General features: G+C 41.1%; 1 protein-coding gene across 1 annotated transcript in view; it reads left to right on the top strand.

The window, feature by feature from the left end:
* LOC140477221 (antizyme inhibitor 1-like) overlaps positions 1-6951 on the top strand; it is a 39036-nt gene extending 32085 nt beyond the window's left edge. Inside the window, exons 7-12 of the mRNA XM_072570736.1 lie at positions 2334-2415; positions 2922-3002; positions 4048-4213; positions 5364-5482; positions 5888-6099; positions 6234-6951. Of these exons, the coding sequence (XP_072426837.1) occupies positions 2334-2415; positions 2922-3002; positions 4048-4213; positions 5364-5482; positions 5888-6099; positions 6234-6363 (790 nt within the window). The 3' untranslated portion in view covers positions 6364-6951. The remainder of the gene's footprint in view (positions 1-2333; positions 2416-2921; positions 3003-4047; positions 4214-5363; positions 5483-5887; positions 6100-6233) is intronic.
* Positions 6952-24187: the final 17236 nt, after the last annotated feature.

Raw genomic sequence — 24187 nt, 5'->3', positions numbered from 1 at the left:
TCATGGACTCTCAAAGTAGAGGACCTATAAAAATAATGACAATCAGTATTAATAACTTCAAGGAAGTTATTGTTGCTTCCACATTATCACACCCATTTTAAAACTGTAAATCAAAGTTTTGAGGTAGATTCTAGAGGCTTCATTTAACAATATTTGCTTTGGTTGTGGGGATTGGTTAGCTGCGTGGTTTCAGTGTCAGCATCAGGTTTCCCTGGTGCTTCAGCAACTCAAAGGTCCTTGCACAGGCTCTTTAAATGCTTTCAATGCAATGTAAAAATAAAAGAAAAAGGGGGGGCCGCACAACTAAAATTGTCTTTTGCCCTCAAATAAAAAATATTAGAGGGTACTTTGGTTTGCACCAATACCATTTTTATATTAGTAATTAGTGTGTTTGTACTAATCACTTGTGTATTGGAGACATTTGCTACAAATCTCAAACAGTGAGCTGGAACATGGTTCTAATCTTGTATTTTTTTCCCTCCTGGTTACTGACTCACCCATCAGTGGGAATAGTGGAGTGGCATGGTGGCTCAGTGCTTAGCACTGCAGCTTCATGGGATCAGGGTTCAATTCCAGCCTCTGGCAACTGGCTGTGTGGAGTTTGCATATTCTCCCTGTGGCTGCATGGGTTTCCTCCCACAATCCAAAGATGTATAGGTTAGGTGCATGAATCATGGGTAAATGTAGGGGGATGGGTCTGGGTGGGATACTCTTCAGAGGGTTAGTGTGGACTTGTTGGGCCGATAGGGCCTGTTTTCACACAGAGATTCTAATTCTTATTTACTTTTAAAATTTGTTATAGTAGAGATAGTGAAAATTACACAAGTATACAAATTAAGAGCAGAAGTCAGTCATTTAACCTTTGAACCTTGCTCACCCATTCCGTAAGATCGCAACTAATCTGTGTTTTGAATTAGAGTTCAACAATTTTAGGCATCTCTCATGTCTTCCTCCTCGCTCCACACGTCAGGCATCGTCATTAAATGGGCTACTACCCCACACAACCCATTGTCGGCTACTAATAGTCCAACAGCTATTCGTTCCCCCAGACTGAGCTTTACCCATCCCTCTGTCCAACTGTTTTTCTCTCTTTGGGCTCAATCTCCACTATCATTTACTCCTTCCTTCCTCCTCATCACCCTCTCCCAAAAAAAACACCATTTTCTCCATAAAAGGGCAGCACGGTGGCACAGTGGTTAGCACTGCTGCCTCACAGCGCCAGAGACCTGGGTTCAATTCCCGCCCCAGGCGACTGTGTGGAGTTTGCACATTCTCCCCATGTCTGCATGGGTTTCCTTCGGGTGCTCCGGTTTCCTCCCACAGTCCAAAGATGTGCAGGTCAGGTGAATTGGCCGTGCTAAATTGCCCGTAGTGTTAGGTAAAGGGGTAAATGTAGGGGTATGGATGGGTTGCGCTTTGGCGGGGCGGTGTGGACTTGTTGGGCCGAAGAGCCTGTTTCCACATTGTAAATAATCTTTTAAAAATATACCAACCTTTTCCAATCTACCACCAGTTCTGAAGCACTGGACCTGAAATGTTAACCCTGATTTCTCTCCACAGGTGGTGCCAGACTTGAGTTTTTCCAGAATTTCTGTTCATGATCATTTAATTTGTTGCCTACCAATAATCTGTCTACCTTTTTGTTTTAACAACTTGAAGAAACCTCCACCACCTGAGGCAGAGATTGCCAAATGCATACAAACCCTCGGGGGGGGAAAAAAAGAACATGAAGGACAACCCTTCAATTTTTTTTTTTTAAGTGCCCTCCCTGTTCTGGTCTTGCCCACAAGAGGAAATATCCTTTCCATGCTGTCCTTGTTGAGGCTTTTAAGGACCTTGTGTACTTTAAACAAGTCACCCGTCAGTGTTCTCAACTCCAGTGCATGCATGCACAGTATGTCCTCCCCTCTAGAAGACAAATGAAGTCATTCTGGTAATCTAGTGAATACGTCCCTTTAACTTATGCTGCTCTGAATAATTCCAATTTCTTGGAAATATGACTTAGGAGCATACAATTTCTGGTTGTTTTGGAATCTGTATCTGCAGTTTGCCAATCTAATTAGGTAATTTTATAAATTCCATTTTAAAAATGGAACCAAGTCGCTGTTGTTCAAGGTAAATAAGTTAGTGTTTCATTGTATAAAAAAACCTAGCAACATGTAAGCTGACAATGGAATGAAAAAACTAAGTTGTAATTCTATATTTGCATAATGCAAGAATCTGATTATGATTAAGTTTAAAAGCAGGCTTGCAAATGTTTATGGACTACTAAATGATTGCAGGCTTATCTCAGTCATAATCATATAATGTGCTATTTTGTATACCGTTGCCAGGTTTCATGTTCCAAGCTCAAGTGGCAATATGGAAGCATATTTACACGCTTTGGCTGATGCTCGATGTGTGTTTGATATGGCTGTAAGTACCTTAATTTCATTAAATTATTGAGAATAGCTCAATGTTAGGATGTGTGTTGTATTGCAATATTGAATTTATTCAGTAGAGGGTGCTGCTGTCACTAATTTGGTTGGTTTACAAAGTTTTGCTACTATGAATCATACATTAATGGACCATCTCAGATATTCAAATATCTGTCAAAAATTACATTGACTATATTAAACACAATGTTATAAGAATATAACTGATATTGTGACCTGTTCAAATCCTGTTCTTCGCAACTGAGCATCTGTTTTGAAAACTTTCTCTCCTTTTTATCGTCACAACCGGAGTCAAATCAATTAATCCTTCCGAGCAACTTGAGTTGAAACATGTCTTCCAGTTTCTTTGTGTTGAAAGATTTGTTCTTTTCTTTGTTTAACTTAATGGTGGTATGTGTTAGTTTTCAGGAAATGCAGTTTACATAGCAAAGTTAGATGCTTTGAAGCAAAATTAAGTAAACTCTGATTGCTACTCTTCCATTTTAGGCAGAGTTTGGTTTCAACATGAATATCCTTGACATTGGAGGTGGTTTTTCTGAAACAGATGGGGAATTGGAGCTTGAAAAGGTATGGCAAGGCTTTGTTCCAATTAGTAGAGTCATGGAGATATGCAGCACAGAAACGGGCTCTTCTGTCCGACTCGTCTATGCCTGCCAGATATCATAAATTAATCTCGTCCCATTTTCCACCACTTGGCCCATATCCCCCTCAACTCTTCCTATTCATATACCTATCCAAATGCCTCTTAAATGTTGTAATGGTACCAGCATCCTCCACCTTTTCTAGCAGCTTGTTCCATACATGCATCACCCTCTGCGTAGAAAAATTGTCCCTGCAGGCCATTTTATATCTTCCCCCTCTCTCCTTAAACCTAAGCCCTCTAAATTTGGACTCCCCCACCCCAGGGAAAAGACCTTGCCTATTTACACTATCCAGGCCCTTCATGATTTTATAAACCTCTATAAGGTCACCCCTCAGCCTCTGACAATGAAAGGGAAAATAGCTCCAACCTGTTCAGTCTCTCCCTAAAACTCAAACCCTGTAACATCCTCGTAAATCTTTTCTGAACCCTTTCAAGTTTCGCAACATTCTTCCTATAGGAGGGAGACCACAGTTGCATGCAAGTGTAAAAACAAAACATTCATGTTGCTATATCAAAGAATAATACAACATGTGTAATTTCCTGATACTGTTGAGTCTTGAGTTTCGCTATACTTGCGTGATAAGTGCTGAACATTAATATGTAACCAGAAATCTTGCACACTCGCCAGTGGCTGATTACAGAAATTCATCAGCAAAGCTCTGAATAGGTTATCCCAACCACACGTCTTTTCAAAAATATTCATCTCATTTTATGAATTTTTCTTCAGAATAAGAAATTCACAAGGTATTTTAAAACAATCTTTTTGGGGAAAAAGTGATTTGACCATTTTGATTTGCTGTTTGACTTATTTGAAATATTTTGTTTTCACTATGTAGATGAGTTTCTTCTTAAATTTAGCCAGCTATTGCAAATGTTTCTATTTCATAGGTTTAGTAGCTGTTACTTATGTATAATTCAAATATATGAATATAGTTTGTATTTTAGTAACAAGTTTGTCTCCCATTCTAGGTTTGTGATGCAATTGATCCACTCCTTGATATTTACTTTCCTTCCGAAAGTGGCATTAAAATCATTGCTGAACCTGGTAGCTACTATGTGAATTCTGCATTCACTCTAGCAGTTAATATTGTAGCCAAGAAAGCTGTTGCAAGAGATTCACAAGATCAGTCTGGAGGTAACTCCAAGCATTCTCATTGTGTTACATTAACAGAATAGTATGCTGTTGATTTCCATATTCGAACATTCATATAATAGTCTTCCGCAGGATACAGTTGATTCTGCTACAACCCTGTGTTTTAAGAAAATTGTGTAATAGTAGCACCATTTAAACTAATGGGATCAGAATCACATTAAGCCAATACTTTCAATAGAAAATGTCCCCAGTCCTCAATTGTGTTATAGCGAATTCGCATTAACAAAAAACACGTTTATAGCAGAACAACTTGTACTTGAATTGATTTTCAACAATTGTTACAATGGCTAATTTTTAGGATTTCATTATATCTTAAATACCTTCAGTTCTTTGGCATTAAAAGAAAAAGATTTTCTCCCACTTGAAATGTCCCTGATGACGTGAAGTTTTTTTTCTACATTTAGATGTAATGTGAACAGCACTTTGTGTTTTGGCTTTGTGGCATAGTTTTATTATTGACCATACCTTAAAGGAATAATCCTAATCGCTATCCATTAATTTCCACACACCCCTAAATTTGCTTTGTAATTTCCCTGAACAACTGTCATGTTTGTTGGTGAATTTATACCATGGATTTTTGACACATTTGGAAGAGGATTGGCTAATAGAAACACTCAATGATTAATGGAAATAGGAGGGGCCCATTTGTTAACTTAGTTCATCTTGGTGTAGCAACTTAGAATTCCTTTCATAGCAGGGTCTAGTCTGCCTCAAAGGGGTTGGAGTACTGTACTCTACCTCAAATATTAATTTCTGTAGATGTTTGCCTTATTCCAATTTCCCTATTACTAGTTTGTCCCTAATGCTGTCTTGCCTTAAACATTTCTGGTTTAAATTGAAATATTGCTCAGGATTAACTTTTATTCCATGAAAAATATTGCATACTTCTAAAGTTTCTGGTATATTTTAAAGCTGGTGAGGTTTTTCTAAACTTTCCTGTAAAACTCATCTTCCATAGATTCTTTCAATTGTTTGACAAAGTTTGACACATCACACTGAACTGATTTGACTTTATCAGAAGTGCAGTATACAAATCCACTGAGCATCAAGTTCAGTGATGCTATTTTTTAGAATTAAACAACAATGGCCAGGAGCCTAATTCTGAAAATAATTATTTCCTTATCCCTTTTAGTGGTTGTCTCCTCGGTGAACGATGAACCATTCTTCATATATTACATAAGTGATGGTGTTTATGGCTCTTTTGCAAACAGCTTATATGGCACTGTGAATGCCATTCCAATTCTTCACAAGGTGAGATTATTATATTGCGGATGCTAGGAACAGGAATTACGTTGTAAATTCAAATCTATTGATTTTTTTGTTGAGAGAATTTGTTAGATACATTTTAAGCATTTAGATCCACTAAGTATGATTTTTGTATGTCAACTTGACAAAGTCAGAGCTCATAATTAGTGCAGTTGTTATAATAAGTATGTCTTTCAAAACTGTATTTCTCAGGGAAGGTCTTCTGTGTTCGGAACTGAAAAATAACTCAAGCTGCCATCTCAATTTTTCTGAAGCCAAAAATGTTTTTTGTTTACAGATTACTGTCTACTTGAAACCTAAGACCATCTTTGAAGCTCTATTGTGCCTTTGGCTGTGAAACTCTGATGGTCCAATGTAGCTGATAAGTCATTTTCCTTTCTTTCACTATAGAAGCCTAATTCAGGAGAGCCTGTGTTTGCTAGTAGCCTATGGGGACCATCCTGTGATGGGCTTGATCAAGTTGTGGAACACTGTCTCCTACCTGAACTAAGTGTTGGTGATTGGGTCATCTTTGAAAACATGGGAGCGTACACATTGGAGCAGTCTGCTTTTAGTGAGCTCGAGAGGCTGCCGGTTTACTGTGTGATGTCAATCAATGATTGGTAAGTCTCCAAAATTTAGTGAAGCCATGAAAAAAAATAGTGGCTTCAATAATAACCAATTGATCTATCAGAAGTAGGTGAAAAGTTAGATGCCTTTTAGATGTTCATCTCTAATGGATTATGATTTGTCTCAGGTATTGGATGCAGGAAGTTGGTTTAACCTTGGAAACATCTGTGAAGAACTTCTCTTGTGTGCCTTCGTGTTTTCAGCTAAACCAAGAAGAAGGCTTTCCAGCTGCAAGTTTGTCTGGCATCAGTGCTTAAGTTACTGAATTTTGCAGTTCTGTTCAATCGCATGTCTGGTTTGTGTTCCAACATGGAAGACAACCAGTGGAACAATCCTGCTTTGTTTCTTTTAATTTTTTTTTGTTAAATTTTAACTCAAAAACTTGAAATAGTTAATCGGGACCAGGCAGAAATCAGCTAGAATAACTACAAGTGGTCATGTGGAAAAATTAACATTTTAACCATCTGAAATGAAGCCTGCAAGTTGATGTAACTTTTTACTTTCTCCTTCTTCTTTCCTCCCCCACCCCATCATCCCCATCCCACACAAACCAACAATAAAATATGCAACAAAATGGATGACTCGGAAGAGATGGAAACCTATCGCTGGGTTCCCTGCTTAAACAGTTTACATGTTCACAATTTTTATACAGATATTCTTATAGATGTCTTTGAGGTTTTTTGCCCAGTTAACAGAATAACCAGAGCAATTTGACTTGATGTGTAAAATGTTTAGGATGTGTAAAATATGTGCTTTGTTCTGTAGTTAATAAATGTAAAATTGCAACAAACTTTCTATGATCTTATTGTCCCTGTTTTGATTTCCAATAAAATTATATAGCTTCATTTTGGTTTGTTACGTTAATTGAGTATCATGCCAAAAGCAAAGTACTGTCAGTTCTGCTATAACGCATGTTTCTTCAACATGAATTGGCTTTAATGCTATTGAAGAATTTAGACAGTTTGCAAACTTTCCTTACATATATTGGCTATAACATGGTATTGGCCCCATTAGTATAAATGGTGCAGCTATTTGCATGACTTTCTTATATTGTGAGGTCGCACAGAACTGAACTGTCAGAACTGACTAGTTGAGCTAGTTAAAGATTGGAGGTAATAAATACATTTACCACTCAATATAAGGCATTGTTCTGCAAGTAACACTTAACATCGTTTGCAATCTTTCTGTAATAATTGGTCACCTGAATTTTCCTTACAGGCAAGATCAGTGTAGTTAGTTTCACTTTTACGTATCACGTTTATTGAAAAATGTTGAAAGTTCAATTACATAAATACCAAACTGTCTCGAAGGTCAAGAACAATACAGATTGGCTAGCTATTTTCATTCAATAACGGGATAAGGCACTACATCACATCAAATTATCAGTGACTAATTGTAGACAAAATAGGTTGGCTTGACTTCCAGTTACATTGTATGAAACCTGAAAGACAGCAGTTAAAAATGATCACTTCTGTGGTTGCTTTTTCATGAAATTGTTTTATTCATATGTTGCAGCCATTAAGATGGCTGTAGATAATACAAAGTTGACCTTATCCATTTTAAAAATCCCAGCCTAAATTTCATCACTGGAAAATGACAGCCACTGTTGAAAAAAATCACTTCATTCTAAGGTTCAAAATAAATGATCAACAATGCAATAGAAAAATACTGCATTTCACTGTTTTGCTCTTCAAGGCCTTGTCTGTTGCATCGCATCCCAAGTGCACCAAACAAGCAGATCCTCAAGCTGGTAAGTAAAAATGTGGGATTTTGAAGAAATTCTCTAGCTGCATTTGGACAGTAGGACATTCTCTCCAAATAAAGAACCGTGCCCTTTCAGCACTTCAGCTGGATTGTCATAATTGATAAAGTTTTCATGCTATATGAAGAAAAAGTCAAGAATGTTCACTGTTTAAGGTGGGGTGTTCTGGAAAGCTGCAGGACAAACAATCCCTTTTATTGTGAATTGCTTTTGGAGCTGTGCTTGTACCAATTCAGAAAACAAGCAATATCAATTGCTCCAAATAATTTGCTACTAGCTAAGTTTCTTCCCTGAATTTGAGTGAAAGTACTTTGATGCCTTGTTTCTGATCAAAAATGGTGCATAATTTTCAAGGAATTAAGTACCATATATACTTGTGTGTAGCTAGAATTTAGACTAAGCTGAAATTAGGAGGTCAACTAATACATGAGGTATTGTTTGCGAGGGGCTGAAATTCATGCTTGGTATAAGTCAAAAAAATGGGCACACTAGCCCGGTCTCCCTACAAAATAATAAACAAAGAAAAAAGAACAATGGCCATTATTGAATATTTATCTAGAAAATAACTATCTCCATTCTGCCTGCTACAGTAGAATGATGCAGTAGTCCCCCTCATACCCAATACCTACTGTAGAAGCATATCTAAAGCTGCTTTGTGTATAAATGGTATAGTTGAGGCAGATATTATTCCACAGCAAGACTTGCAATTAAATCAGTCATATGATGGTAAGCTGCTCTTAAATCTCTTGTACTTTGTATTGTTTGTATTTAGAGTCATAGAGATGTACAGCACAGAAACAGATCCTTCGAACCAACTCGCCCATGCTGACCAGATATCCCAATCCAATCTAGTCCTACCTGCCAGCACCTGGCCCATATCCCTCCAAACTCTTCCTATTCATATACCCATCCAGATGCCTTTTGAATGTTGCAATTGTACTAGACTTCATCTGCCAGCTCATTCCATACACTTACCACCCTCTACATGAAAAAGTTGTCTCTTAGATCTCTTTTATATCTTTCTGCCCTCACCCTGAACCTATGCCCACTAGTTATAGACTTCCCTGAGACTTTGTCAATTTATCCTATCCATGCCTCTCGTGCTTTTATAAGCCTCTATAAGGTCACCCCTCTGTCTCCAACGTTCTAGGAAAAACATCCCCAGTCTATACAGCCTCTCGCTGTAGTTCAAATCCTCCAACCCTGGCAACATCCTTGTAAATATTTTCAAGTTTCACATCATCTTTCCAATAGGATGGAAACCAGAACTGTACGCAATATTCCAACAGTGGCCTAACCAATGTCCTGTACAGCCACAACATGAACTCCCAACTCCTGTACTCAATACTCTGACCAATAAAGGAAAGCATACCAAACACTGCCTTCACTGTCCTATCTACTTGTGACTCTACTTTCAAGGAACTATGAATCTGCAGTCCAAGGTCTCTTTGCTCAGCAACACTCCCTAGGACCTTACCATTAAGTATATAAGTCCTGCTAAGATTTACTTTCTCAAAATGTAGCACCTTGCATTTATCTAAATTAAATGCCATCTGCCATTTCTCAGCCCATAGGATCTTGATCAGATGGACCAGTTGCAATCTGAGATAAGCTGCTTCACTGTCCACTGTACCCACAATTTTGGTGTCATCAGCAAATCTAATAATTATACCTCTTATGGTCACATCAGTCATTTTATATAAATGATGAGAAGTAGTGGACCCAGCACTGATCCTTGTGGCACTCTGCTGGTCACAGGCCTCCAGTCTGAAAAACAACCCTTCACCCCCACCCTCTGTCTTCTACCTTTGAGCCAGTTCTGTATCCAAATGGCTACTTTTCCCTGTATTTTGAGAGATCTAACTTTGCTAACTAGTCTCCCATGGGGAACCTTGTTGAATCCCTTACTGAAGTCCATATAGATCACGTCTACCCCTCTGCCCTCATTAATCCTCTTTGTTACTACTTCAAACAAATCAGTCAAGTTTGTGAGACATGATTTCCCACGCACAAAGCCATGTTGACTATCCCTAACCAATCTTTGCCTTTCCAAATACATATACCTCCTGTCCCTCATGACTCCCTCCAACAACTTGCCCACCACTGATGTTCGGCTCACTGGTTTAGAGTTCCCTGGCTTGTCCTTTCCACGTCAACCAACCTCCAGTCTTCTAGCACCTCCCCTGTGACTATCAATGATACAAATACTTCAGCAAAAGGCCCAGCAATCACTTCCCTAGCAACCCACAGAGGTCGAAGGAACATCTGATCAGGTCCTGGAGATTTATCCACTTTTATGCGTTTCAAGGCATCCAGCACTTCCTCTGTAATATGGACATTTTTCAAGATGTCACCATCTATTTCCCTCTTCTGCCCTTTTCCACAGTAAATACTGATGCAAAATACTAATTTAGTATCTTCCCCCATCTCTTGTCGCTCCACGCACAGGCTGCATTGCTGATCTTTCAGAGGTCTTATTCTCCTTAGTTACCCTTTTATCCTTAATGAAGTTGTAAAAACACTTTGGATTCTCCTTAACGCTGTTTGCCAAACTCAGTACTCGAAGATGAAATGCAAATGACAATCAAGACTGGAGTACAAACTGTTTTCTTCACTGTGTGCCCCATACTCCACCACTGCAGATATTGACCTATATAATATGAAAGTGGAGGGTCCTAAAAACCTCCAAATGATAATGTAGTATATGTCACACGTATTGTGCATGCATATATGACAGCTCAGCATAGGTTCAGCTGCAAGGATGCTAAACTGCACTTCCTCTTGCACAGTAACTATAACATCCTTTTCTGGTTGGGCAACATTTTGTAGCTGCTTGATCAACCAAATTATTCATGAACATTCAGGTCAAGTCAAGATTTAAAAACTGTTGAAAGGTATACATTACATTTAGGAGAAACAATGTAATGTTCTCAAGTTCCACTACATATCCATAAAATTTTCTTGGTCGCAGTAGATTTTTTTTGTTGGTAACTTTGTTCCTGGCAGAATTGTAAAGGTAGCACAGATGGTGACATAGTACAGGCAAGTCTCAGTACTATCCATTTTCACACAAATTTATTATTGCAAAATGAAATTTGCTAATTCCTGAATCCGTTCTCACCTTTGTCAAGTGAAGCTTTAGTACAGTAGATTGCCCTAAATGTGTATTGTGTAAAAAGTTAGAAACATGGACAAAGTTAACAAAATGACATGACCCCACCTCCCACCACCAAACCATCATCTCCCAGACCATCCATCACCACCTCTCCTCAGGGGATCTCCCATTCACCGCCTCCAACCTCATAGTCCCACAACCCCCCACCGCCCATTTCTACCTCCTGCCCAAAATCCACAAACCTGACTGCCCCGGCCGACTCATTGTCTCAGCCTGATCCTGCCCAAACTCATTTATGCATACCTCGATACGGTCCTGTCCCCCTTAGTCTAAGAACTCCCCACCTACGTTTGGGACACCACCCACGCCCTCCACCTCCTCCATGATTTTTGCTTCCCCGGTCCCCGTCTTATCTTCACCATGGACACCCAGTCCCTGTACACCTCCATCCCCCATCACGAAGAACTCAAAGCCCTCCATTTCTTCCTTTCCTGCCGTACCAACCAGTACCCTTCCACTGACACCCTCCTTCGACTGACTGAACTGGTCCTCACTCTCTTTCCAATCCTCCCACTTCCTCCAAACCAAAGGAGTAGCTATGGGTACCCACATGGGCCCCAGCTATGCCTGCCTCTTCGTAGGATATGTGGAATAGTCCATCTTCTGCAGCTGCACTAGAACCACCCCCACCTATTCCTCCACTACATCGATGACTGTATCAGCGCTGCCTCATGCTCCCATGAGGAGGTTGAACAGTTCATCCACTTTACTAACACCTTCCACCCCGACCTCAAATTTACCTGGACCATCTCAGACTCCTCCCTCCCCTTCCTAGACCTCTCCATTTCTATCTCGGGCAACCAAATCAACACTGACATTTACTATAAACCGACCGACTCCCACCCTGCCCCCTGTAAAAATGCCATCCCATATTCCCAATTCCTTCGTCTCCGCCACATCTGCTCCCAGGAGGACCAGTTCCAATACCGAACAACCCAGATGGCCTCTTTCTTCAAAGTCCGCAATTTCCCCCCCAGACGTGGTCAATGATGCTTTCCACCGCATTTCCTCCACTTCCCGCTCCTCTGCCCTTGAGCCCCACCCCTCCAATCGCCACCAGGACAGAACTCTACTGGTCCTCACCTACCACCCCACCAACCTCCATATACATCGTATCATCTGTGCCATTTCTGCCACCTCCAAACGGACCCCACCACTAGGGATATATTTCCCTCCCCTCCCCTATCCAGCATTCCGAAAAGATCGCTCCCTCCGTGATTCCCCCGTCAGGTCCACACCCCCCACCAACCCAACCTCCACTCCCGGCACCTTCCCCTGCAACCGCAAGAAATGCAAAACTTGCGCCCACATCTCTCCCCCCCCCCCCCCCCCCTTACTTCCCTTGAAGGCCCCAAGGGATCCTTCCATATCCGCCACAAATTCACCTGCACCTCCACACACATCATTTACTGCATCTGCTGCACCCGATGTGGTCTCCTCTATATTGGGGAGACAGGCCGCCTACTTGCGGAACGTTTCAGAGAACACCTCTGGGACACCCGGACCAACCACCCCGTGCTTCAACACTTCAACTCCCCCACCCACTCCACCAAGGACATGCACGTCCTTTGACTCCTCCATCGCCAGACCATAGCAACATGACGGCTGGAGGAAGAGCACCTCATCTTCTGCCTCGGAACCCTCCAACCACAAGGGATGAACTCAGATTTCTCCAGTTTCCTCCCTCCACCTTGTCTCCACCCTCGAACTCAGCACCACCTTCCTAACCTGCAATGCTCTTCCTGCCCTCTCTGCCCCACCCCCACTTCGGCCTATCACCCTCACCTTAACCTCCTTCCACCTATCGTATTTCCAACGCCCGTCCCCAAGTCCCTCCTCCCTACCTTTTATCTTAGCCTGCTTGGCACACTTTTCTCATTCCTGAAGAAGGGCTCATGCCCAAAACGTCGATTCTCCTGTTCCTTGGATGCTGCCTGACCTGCTGCGCTTTTCCAGCAACATATTTTCAGTTCTGATCTCCAGCATCTGCAGTCCTCACTTTCTTCCAAAATGTGAACAAAGGCATCATCTAATTTTTGTAGCTGATGTCATTCTCAAACAATTCCAGTTAAATATAATTGCAAATTCTGCAGTTCAATGTTAGATTGAAAACTCATTACACAAGATTGTTTTGCAAATCTTGGAAATCTGATCAGGATTGACTGCAGGGAAATAGTTGCAATGATGAGGCACAGAGATTGAAGGCAACCGTTTAAATACATACCATATATACTCATGTATAAATCGACCTCATAAGTCAACTTTTTGTTTGGCCAAAAAATCTTGTATTTTCCATAAATCGACCCTAGTTCTTCACATTAACAGTTCAACATATGTGTCAGTGCGCCTGCCCGCTGCGCTCCACTCCAGTTTTCCAGTCTGCTGGCCACACCGCTCTGTTCCGTGTCCTCCAGCCATCTAATTCCACTGCATGATTTCAGAATTACTGTAATCCATGGAGTCTGTTTCTGCGATTTCAGTTACCCGTGGTTGACCGCAGCCCGAACATATTCCAGGAAACGTTCCAAAACCAGGAGACCAGTTTCTCGCTTAAATGACAAAATGGATATTGACTTTTTTGTGATTGTTTTTTAAGTACTAGTGAGAGAAAGACAAACTCAGTACTCGAAGATGAAATGCAAATGACAATCAAGACTGAAGTTGGTTATAGTTCAAAATAGCAGTGATATTGTAAATCAGAAAGTTGGAAGTGTGCAACAAAGGTGATACAGTAATGATAGGAGATTTAACCTACGTTGAAAACTGTGTAAACCTATTTAATAGTAATCTTGACATGAATGATTAATATTGTGCAGTACAAAATGACCAATTTATAATCCCATTGTAAATTAAATGCCTTTGCAATAGAGTGATCATTAGATACTTAATATTTGTGTTACACAAATGCCAGGCAGTTACCTTATCCACTAAGAGACGATCTAACACAGGCCCATGACAATTCAATGGTGTCACCATGACTGAAACCCTAGCAATCAACATCCTGGGGTTACCATTGACCAAAGACTTAGCTGGACTTGTTACAGTAGCTACAACAGCAGGTCAGAGACTAGGAATACTGTGGCAAGTAACTCACCTTCTGGAATGTGATGAAATACTCCCCACTTATTTGGATTTGTGCAGCTCCAAAATCACTCAACACATTTGACACCATCCAGGACAAAGCAGCCAACTCGATTGGCACTACATCCGCAAGCATCTACACTCTCCAACACCAATACTAAATGCCAGTAGTGTGTATTATCTACAAAATGCACTGCAGAAATTCACCTAAGATCCTCAGATAGCACCTTCCAAACCCATAGCAATTTCCAGCTGGATGGACAAGGGCAGCAGATACATGGGAACACCACCATCTAACTTCCCCCACAAGCCACTCACCACCTTGAACTTGGAAATATATCACTCTTCTTTCATTGTCACTGGGTCAAAATCTTGAAATCCTCCATAAGGACATTGTGGGTCTACCTACAGCACATGACTGTAGCTGTTCAAGAAGTAACTTGCTGGCTGCTCAAACACAGATAGATAGCTAATTTAGAAAGGGATTTTGAATACATTGGTCAAGTAAAACTCTGAAATCACAGATACTCACCCACCTGACACAGTGCAAACATTGCGTATTAGCATAATGTAAAAGGCAACATTTATGCTGGATAGACACATACCCCCAACAACTTATCCACTGAACAAAGGAGGGCCCAGACAGAAAGGCACTGGGCTCTTCGACAACAAAGAAACTAACAGGAGCTGGCCATCTAAATGATTGAGTCTTGTTTCAAGCTACTAGGTTTATCTCTCTAATTGACCAGAACAGCTCCAGAAAACTGTCTAAAAAGGTATAAAACAGGGTTCACCTGCAGACGTCTCTCCTGGAATCTTCTGAGGAGACCAGCAAGGCAAGAGGCGGAGACCAGCTGACCATCCACAGAGAGAGAGAGAGGGAGGAAGAAAGCAGCAGTAGACACTATGTGCTGTAGGTAGACCCACAATGTCCTTATGGAGGATTTCAAGATTTTGAGCCAGCAACAATGAAGGAAGGGTGATATATTTCCAAGTTCAGGGTTGTGAGTGGCTTGTGGGGGAAATTAGATGGTGGTGTTCCCATGTATCTGCTGCCCTTGTCCATCCAGCTGGAAATTGCTATGGGTTTGGAAGGTGCTATCTGAGGATCTTGGGTGAATTTCTGCAGTGCATTTTGTAGATATGAGATACTTGGGAAGTATTGTAACCTTAAGGGGCCAAATAGGATTAGAGACTGCATGTTTAGTATTAAAGGCTATTGTAACTTAGCTCCTAATAAAATTGTGATTGCTTTGTCTTCATGTTGATTTGACCGCTTTGATATTATGGGACATCTGGATAAATTCATTCATAAAGTTCTGGTCAGAGTTGCCTAACTTGTATTAAGGACAGACTGGGAGAATGTGAGGATGCTGGAGATCAGTGTCGAGAGTGTGGTGCTGGAAAAGCACAGCAGGTCAAGTAGCATCCGAGGAGCAGGACAATCGACATTTCGGGCATTAGCTGATGAAAGGCTTATGCCTGAAATGTCGATTCTCCTGCTCCTCAGATGCTGCCTGACCTGCTCTGCTTTTCCAGCATCTCACTCTTGACACTAAGGACAGACTAGATAAAACCACAACCTTACAAGGCAACTGGGAGTGGATAATAAATGCTGGCTCAGCCCACATTCCACAATGAATAACAAAAGATAAATGTTAGAATCAATAATTGAGGATGAGATAATAGGACACTTAGAAAATAATTATTTGACTTGATTTGATTTATAATTGTCACATGTACTAAGATACAGTGAAAAATATTGTTTGTGTACTAACCAGACAAATCTTTGATTTGACTTGATTTGTTAGGAGAAAGTGAGGGCTGCAGATGCTGGAGATCAGAGCTTTAAAATGTGTTGCTGGAAAAGCACAGCAGATCAGGCAGCATCAAAGAAGAAGGAGAATCAATGTTTCGGCCATAAGCCCTTCTTCAGGAATGAGGAGGGTGTGCCAAGCAGGCTAAGATAAAAGGTAGGGAGGAGGGACTTGGGGTAGGGACATTGGGAATGCGATAGGTGGAAGGAGGTTAAGGTGAGGGTGATAGGCCGGAGAGGGGGTGGGGGCGGAGAGGTCGGGAATGAGGCCAGGAAGAGGTCTTCTTGCCGACCCCAGATATCTGCAGAGGATCAGTCATTGAGTAAGTCTGAAATGGAAAAAAATTTGCAAATTAAAAACATTAAAGGGGATATAGCAAAAAATGGTGTTGAAGTTGGAAATCTCATTGAATAATGGACATCACTCAAAGGGCTAAATACGGACTCCTACTCCTAATCTTTTGTTTTTATATTCTTCAAAGCAGGACACCCCATTCTATCATAATACAATTTCAGCTTGAATTTGTATCTCTGTGAAAGAATACAGGTCATGTTTTGTTTCTTGAATTCGTTACCTAGTCATCAGCATAATCTTAAATGAGCATACAAACTAGGAGCAGGAGAAAGCCATGTAATCCCTCAAGCCTGTTTTGCCATTTGATATGATTATGGCTGACCTGAGTGGGGCTTTAATTCCACTCTCCTGTCCCCAATAGCTTTTGAGATCCTTGTTAGATAAGAATCTACTTCAACCTTAAGAATATTCAATGTCACACTTCTGCCACCTCTGAGGAAGAAAATGCTATAAATCCTTTGAGAACATTCTCTTCGTCTGAAATGCAAGGCCCTTTGTTTTTAAATTGTGTGTGTGTGTGTCTTTGTTCTAGTCTCCCACAAGGTGAAGCACTTCTCAGCATCTACCCCATTACGTCTGCTTGCTATCTCATATGTTTCAATAAGATCACCTCACATTCTACTAAACTCCAAGGGATACAGGCCCAGCCTGTCCAAACATCCTTCATAACAAAGAAGATAATTCTGTTTGCTCAAGATTTATTCATTAAAGGCAGAAACCCTTTGAACAAATAACAGAGCTGTTAATGGGTGTAAACACGTGTACTATCAATTGGACTTTAATGGCTCCTTAAATTCATGCACATTATTTAATTGGTGAAAGTTCCATATGAACTCATGGGACTCATTATTGCTGCAATCTTAGGAAGGTCTCTTGGGTTGATGACACCTGTCTCTAGATCAAGGTGATGAATTCCTTCTCGTTGCCAAACAATGTTGTCTCATGCTCCAATATAAATAAAGGTGTACTGCAAGTTTCTTCACTTGGAAGTTGAACACTAAAAGGGCTTGAAAGGAGCCCGTAACAGAAGTTGAAGGCCACGGTAACTTTCACCCTGACTGGCAGAACGAGCCAGGTTGCTAACATAAGAACCAGGAGCAGGAATAAGCCATCTGGCCCTTTGAGCCTGCTCTGCCATTTAATAAGATCATAGCTGATCTTTTTGTGGCCTCAGCTCCATTTACCCGCCCTCTCACCATAATCCTTAATTCCTTTACTGTTCAAAAACATTATCTATCCTACCTTTAAAAATATTCAATGAGGAAGCCTATCCTACTTCACTGGGCAGGGAATTCCACTGATTCACAACCCTCTAGTGAAGACGATCATCCTCATTTCAGTCCTAAATCTGCTCCCTTTAATTCTGAGGCTATCCCTCCACCCGCCATTGGAAACAACCTCTATATTTCTATCTTATCTTTTCCCTTCATAATTTTATATGTTTCTATTTATTCTTCTAAATTCCAATGAATATAATCCCAGGCCACAAGTCTCTCCTCATAAGCCAACCCGCTCAACCTAGTGAACCTCCTATGCACCCCTTCTCGTGCCTTTCTCAAGTAAGGAGACCAAAATTGCACACAGTTCTCCAGGTGTGGCCTCACCAGCACACTATACAGCTGCAATATAAATTTCCTGCTTTTAAACTCAATCCCTCTAGCAATGAAGGACAAAATTCCATTTACCATCTTAATTACCTGCTGTATCTGCAAAGCTACCTTCTGCAATTCATGCACAAAGACACCCTGGTCCTTCTGCACAGCAGCATGCTACAATTCTTTTCAAATAATAGTCCTATTTTTACTGTTATTCCTATCAAAATGGATGACTTCACATTTATCAACATCATACTCCATCTGCCAGACCTTTGCCCACTCATCTAAACTAACTGTATCCCTCTCCAAATGTTTAGAGTCCTCTGTACACTTTGCTCAACCACTCATCTTAGTGTCATCCACAAACTTTGACTTCCCCAACTCCAAATCATCTATGTAAATTGAAAACAATTGTAGTCCCAACACTGATCCCTGAAGCACACCACTAGTCACTGATCACCAACCAGAAAAGCACTAATTTATCCTCACACTTTGCTTCCTGTTAGTTAACAAATCCTCTTCCATACCAATATGTCATGCACCTTTATCTTACGTAGCAACCTTCTGTGCAGCACCTTGTTGAATGCCTTTCAGAAATCTAGATACACCACATCTAGTGGGTCCCTGTTGTCCACCACGCTCGTAGTGTCTTCATAGAATTCCAGTAAATTAGTTAAGCATGACCTGCCTTTCATGAACAAACTTTAGAAGATCTGACCACAAAGTTCCAAGATTACTTCTTTTGATGAGACACAATGGCAAAAAAAACAGTCATTCTCAGGACAGTCCATCAATCATGGCACTGTCTGTACATCTGAATCTGAGCAGTGCAGTTTGTTGATCACTCTTTATCTATGTGGAACTTGTCACCCTTTAACTCTCTGGACAAGAGAGATTGCTGAAGACTTACCTGCCTTATATTACATTTTATATTTCTGGGCAGTGGGTGTGATAAAGACAGACAAAAAAAAGGCAAAACCACTGCAGCAACCAAATAGAAACTGGTTTAAAGCAATGAAAGTGCCAGAAAAGCCACAGGAAATTCTTAAATGCTTTTTTTAACAAAATGCCAGTTCTTATTTAACATTTCCACCTGGCAAAGAAGCATTCTGTAGACCAGGAAGTCCATTTCCGCCAGTGCATTGTGCAGTATTAAAGGTGCCTGTTTTGTAAAAGCATACACCAAAGACATCTCACTTGTATAGTGAGCTAACAGGAAATGTGGGCCAGGAAAGTATTAACCTATACTTCAAAGCTTTTAGTGAAGCCCATTAACTGCAAGGATGCTTGTTTCCCCAGTCAGAAAATAATGAGCAATGATCTCTAGCTTTTTCATTGCTGGTACTCAAAGTCCATGGCTATTTTCCATCTCATCCTGTATTCACAACAGGGCTTAGGAGCCAAATATTCTCATAATTTAAAAAAAACGCTCTTCACATGATTTTCCTCCCCTTTGTTCTGGGTTTTAGTTAGCATTCTTGCTGTGACTTTAAAAGGAATAATATCCTTGATCTCTTCCTGTAGGTGATGCCTGACGTTCTCCTGATCTTTAGGGTGATCAGCCTCTCACATTCAGCTCTGCCTGGCGACAGTGGTCCAATGTCGTGTCCAAGTTTTGCCATTAGTTGTTCCCACTTGTTGGAACTGCTGTTTTCCCAGTTAACATACTCAGTACATAAAGCCTTTGTATGTTACTCTTGAGCAGGCAAGACATATAAGGCACTGATGAGGTATTTTGGCCCTCCATTATGCTGACTGATTAGCCTATTCAGAACAGTTTTTCAGTTTACTTCTTGCCCTCTAACTCTTCATACTTAGCCGTGTAGGTTACAGCTCCTCATCTGCACATCTGAATGTTTTGTTTAAATGGAATGAGGATTTCTGCCTGTAGCAAATGTTCACTCATAGAGTCAAAGTGATGTCCAGCACAGAAACCAACCCTTCGGTCAACTTGACGATGCCAACCAGATATCTTAATTTAATCTAGTTCCATTTGCCAGCACTTGGCCCATATCCCTCTAAACCCTTCCTATTCATATTCCCATCCAGATGCCTTTTAAATACTGTAATTGTACTCACCTCCACCACTTCCTCTGGCAGCCCATTCCATACATGCACCACCCTCTGCGTGGAAAAAGTTGCTCTTACCTTAAACCTATGCCCTCTCATTCTGGACTCCCCAACCCCAGGAAAAAGACCTTGTTATTTACCCTATCTAGATCCCATATCGCTTATCCGAGAAACTCACCCACCTCTATACTCGTGTGCTAACAATTGCTATTAATCTATGGTTATTGATCCCTGTCAAAGGAATAGTTTCTTCCAATTCACTCTGTCTCGGCACCTCATAAATTTATACACCTTGATTAAATCTCCCTTCTCATCCAAAGAATGCAATCCCAGCCCATCTAAAAATAAAATACTAAGGATGCTGGAAATCTGAAGTTAAAATAGAAAAAGCTGGAATTATTCAGCAGATCTGACAGTATCTGTGAAACATGCAAACTTTCTTCATTGAATCTCTCAACTTCTGCCTTATCACAAATTCTAGTTTTTAGGCTGAATCTTCCCAGACATTGATAAAATCATACCTACAGTAGGCTATTTGGCCCATCGAGTCCACAGCAAACCAGCAAAGAACAGCTTACCCACACCCACACTCTATCCATATATTCGGTATAGCTAATCAACCTAGCCTGCACATCCTTTTACACTATGGGCAATTTAGTATGACCAATCTACCTAACTCACAAATATTTGGACTGTGGGAGGAAATCGGAGCACCTAGATGAAATCCACGCAGATACAGGGAAAATGTGCAAATTCCACACAGTTGCCTGAAGGTGGAATTGAACCCAGGTCCCTGGCCCTGTGATGCACCACTGAGTCATTGTGCCATCCAGATAGACATGAACATTGGCGAGAAAGTTTGGAGAATCACTTGAAAGGTCCAGCAAGGACCTTCTCAACCTTAAGAGCAAAAGGGTCCACTTGGAGGGTGAGACAAGATTCTCACCAGTGAGTGGCAAGAGGTCTATTGGAGGAGGTGTATGGGGGGGAGAGGATGTTGTGGTTAGCTCGTCCTTGGCTACTCAGACAAGGCTGAGTCTCACTGTACCAAGCACAATCTGTATTACCTGCCATCTATGTGTGAATCATAAAGTCACACTCCAACTGAAAAGTCACTGCAGCCAATGTTGGAGTGGCTGATGTTAGTGTCTTTTTTCAGTCTGGTCTCTACCTGTGAATGATGTGAGGCCCTTCAATGGGTATTTGCATTAATCAGGCAATGTGCACAATGAAGACAATTGTAACCACAGTATCCTGCATGCGAAATGATGTGGGATACAAACTGTGGGAACAAAATACTGCAGATGCTGGAAACTGTGCTGAAAACAACAAATGCTGGAGATTATAGCGGATCAGAGACCATCCAAATGCTGGTCACAAACAAAATGAACCATGACAGTGGTCAGTGCAGATTGATCAGTCAACTATGTGAAGCAGAAGTAATCACAGGCCATCTTCACAGTTACACCTGCAGGCTACAATTCAAAAAGACAATTCAAGGTTGTGCAAGCTGCGTAGGAGCCTCTTACCTTCCAGTGTGTGTATTCACCAACATGCTTTTAAATTCAATAGCGCCCTTCTTGGGGAATGTGGGACTGGAAGGAGAAGGTCTCAGTTCTCATGCAGTAGACACAATCTTCTACTGTCTCTTTCCAACATGGCTGGTGCTGCATTCATCGGAATAAGGTCCCTATGTAAATGTTCCATGTGGTGAAATTCCATGGCGCTTCTTGTCGGGGAGCTTTATGTCCCACTGTACGGAGGACCATGCTGACCTGTGAGTGATGCAAATGCTGACTGCCACATTACAAAGAACTGTTCAGTTTCTGAAATTCCACACAGGAAGTGTAACCAATGGATCCAACCTCAGCAGCGGTTATCATCACAGTCGCTGTAGTGCGATGAAGGGACAGAGAAATGGAGCAGGACCAGAAGCACCAGCAGCAACTCCAAGGAGGAGGCAAGGCACCTTCTATTTAAGAGTTTGAGGCTAAAGGTCCCTTCACCATGCAGAGGAGGTACAGGAGTCCCAGAATTTATCATCCTCAGTGCCATTTCCTCCAGATGAGCAAGATACAGTGTCACCATAGACTGATGATTTTCCAGGGCACTGTCACAGACTAATGCCAACCACTGGTATAGGATTGATTGCCTGGAGGGATGGCTGGCATCTTAATCCAGAAGTAATCAAGGTGACAGCCACACTAAACCTTTACAAACCTTTATGGTCATACATTGAACAATGAGAAAATTGTAGATTACACTGGGCATTGGGGAAACAGTAGAACTGACTTAGACAGGATTGTTAGATGCGGTAAGGACAGGTAAGCTGCATGGCTTCATTCTTAAGTAGAGAGTGTCAGCTGTGTGCCTTGAAAAGCATTGGCTTGTAGTTTACTCTCCCACTCTGTGCACAGTGAAGGACAACATTGATGCCAGCACAGAGTGAAGGCACATCCAGACTTCAAAGCTAGGATCCTGGGATAGCCCAGCTGTGATAAATAATTCTACCTGCGGTGAATTGGAGAATGTGATGACGGGGGAACAATAGGACTGGAGTATATAAACAATGGGGTGAGTTGGAGAAGGTAATGTAGGAAAACTTGCTTGACCTAATGGACAGAAACAGGCCATGAAACTCACTGAAATTAATACATGGCCGATTTCTGGTAAAATTCGGCTCTTTGTTCTGCATTCCCCTCCTCTCCTTTCATTTGCTAAAAACCTATGGTTTCTAACTTTTCCTCAATCTGATGAAAGATCATAGACCTGAATCAATAACTCTGATTTGCTCTGGATGGGTGTTATCTGACCTGTTGAGTAGTTTGAACATGTTTTTGTTACAGGATTAGTGGTGCTGGAAGAGCACAGCAGTTCAAGCAGCATCCAAGGAGCTTCGGATGCTGCCTGAACTGCTGTGCTCTTCCAGCACCACTAATCCAGAATCTGGTTTCCAGCATCTGCAGTCATTGTTTTACCATGTTTTTGTTACAGACTATCCAATCTATATGCATAGCTGAAAATTCGCCATTCCTGTCAGCATCATCACAAGCCTCCGTTTTGCCTCTCTCGTGACCATATCCTTCCTACAATGTGACAAGAACTATATGCAATACTCTAACAATGACTGCATTAATGTTTTACATAGTTCTAGCAATATATGTGCTTTATATTCAATGCCTTGGCTTATAAAGTATCCTCAGCAGAAGTGGGTACTGCAGATGCTGGAGATTAGAGTCAAGATTAGAGTGGGGCTGGAAACGCACAGCAGGTCAGGCAGCATCCGAGGAGCAGGAAAATTGACATTTCGGCAAAAGCCCTTCATTTTGCTCTTCGGATGCTGCCTGACCTGCTATGCTTTTCCAGCACCTCTCTAATAAAGTATCCTGTATACTCTCTTACTCATCCCAACTGCTAATCCTGTCATTTTCTGGGATCTGTAAACATAAGTATCAAAGTTCCTCTGTTCCTTTAGACTTCTCTTACCTTGTTTGGCCTCTCCAAATACAAAAGCTGTCCCATGGAATTCCATTTGCCATTTTTCTGCCCTCTTGCAGCCCAGTGATTTTGCCCTGTGGTTGACATCCTTCCTCACCATCAACCACATCACCAATTTGTTGTTCAATTTAATGAGCTTTTACTTTTCTGACTACTCCATCAGAAGTCCCGTTAAAACCCAAGTATACTACATCAAACTTCTCACTGCATTGACTCTCCTTCTGATCTTCCAAAAATCCAAAGTTAGAAAGACATGCTCATCCATAATGAATTCATGTTGACACTCTTGGTTAACAGTTGCATTTCTAAGTGTCAGTTTACGTTATCCTCAGAATTCTTTCAATAATTTGCTCCCCACCGAGGTTAAGTTGGCCTGCAGTTACAGTATAATTATTTCAATCGTTTGCAATAGTAGATTTTTAAGTAGTGCTCAAGTCAAACTGCACCATGCCTGTAACAAGAGGTGATTAAAAAATCACCAGAACTTCTATTATTTCTTCCTTTTTTTTCTCTTCACATTCTGGAATACATTTCATTTGGGCCTGCTGTTTAATCTACTTTGAAAGATGCTAAACCTCTGAATATTTCTATTCTCTACTATATCTATTCCATTCAATATTTGACACTCCTACTCCTTAACTACAATATCTACATTGTCCTTCTCTTACAATGACAGTTGCAAAGTTTTTACTGTATCAGTGTACTCTACCCTTTGATTTTTAACTCAAG

The sequence above is a fragment of the Chiloscyllium punctatum genome, chromosome 5 (genome assembly GCF_047496795.1).
Source record: "Chiloscyllium punctatum isolate Juve2018m chromosome 5, sChiPun1.3, whole genome shotgun sequence".
Lineage (NCBI taxonomy): Eukaryota > Metazoa > Chordata > Chondrichthyes > Orectolobiformes > Hemiscylliidae > Chiloscyllium > Chiloscyllium punctatum.
This window is presented reverse-complemented; position numbering and strand designations above follow the sequence as displayed.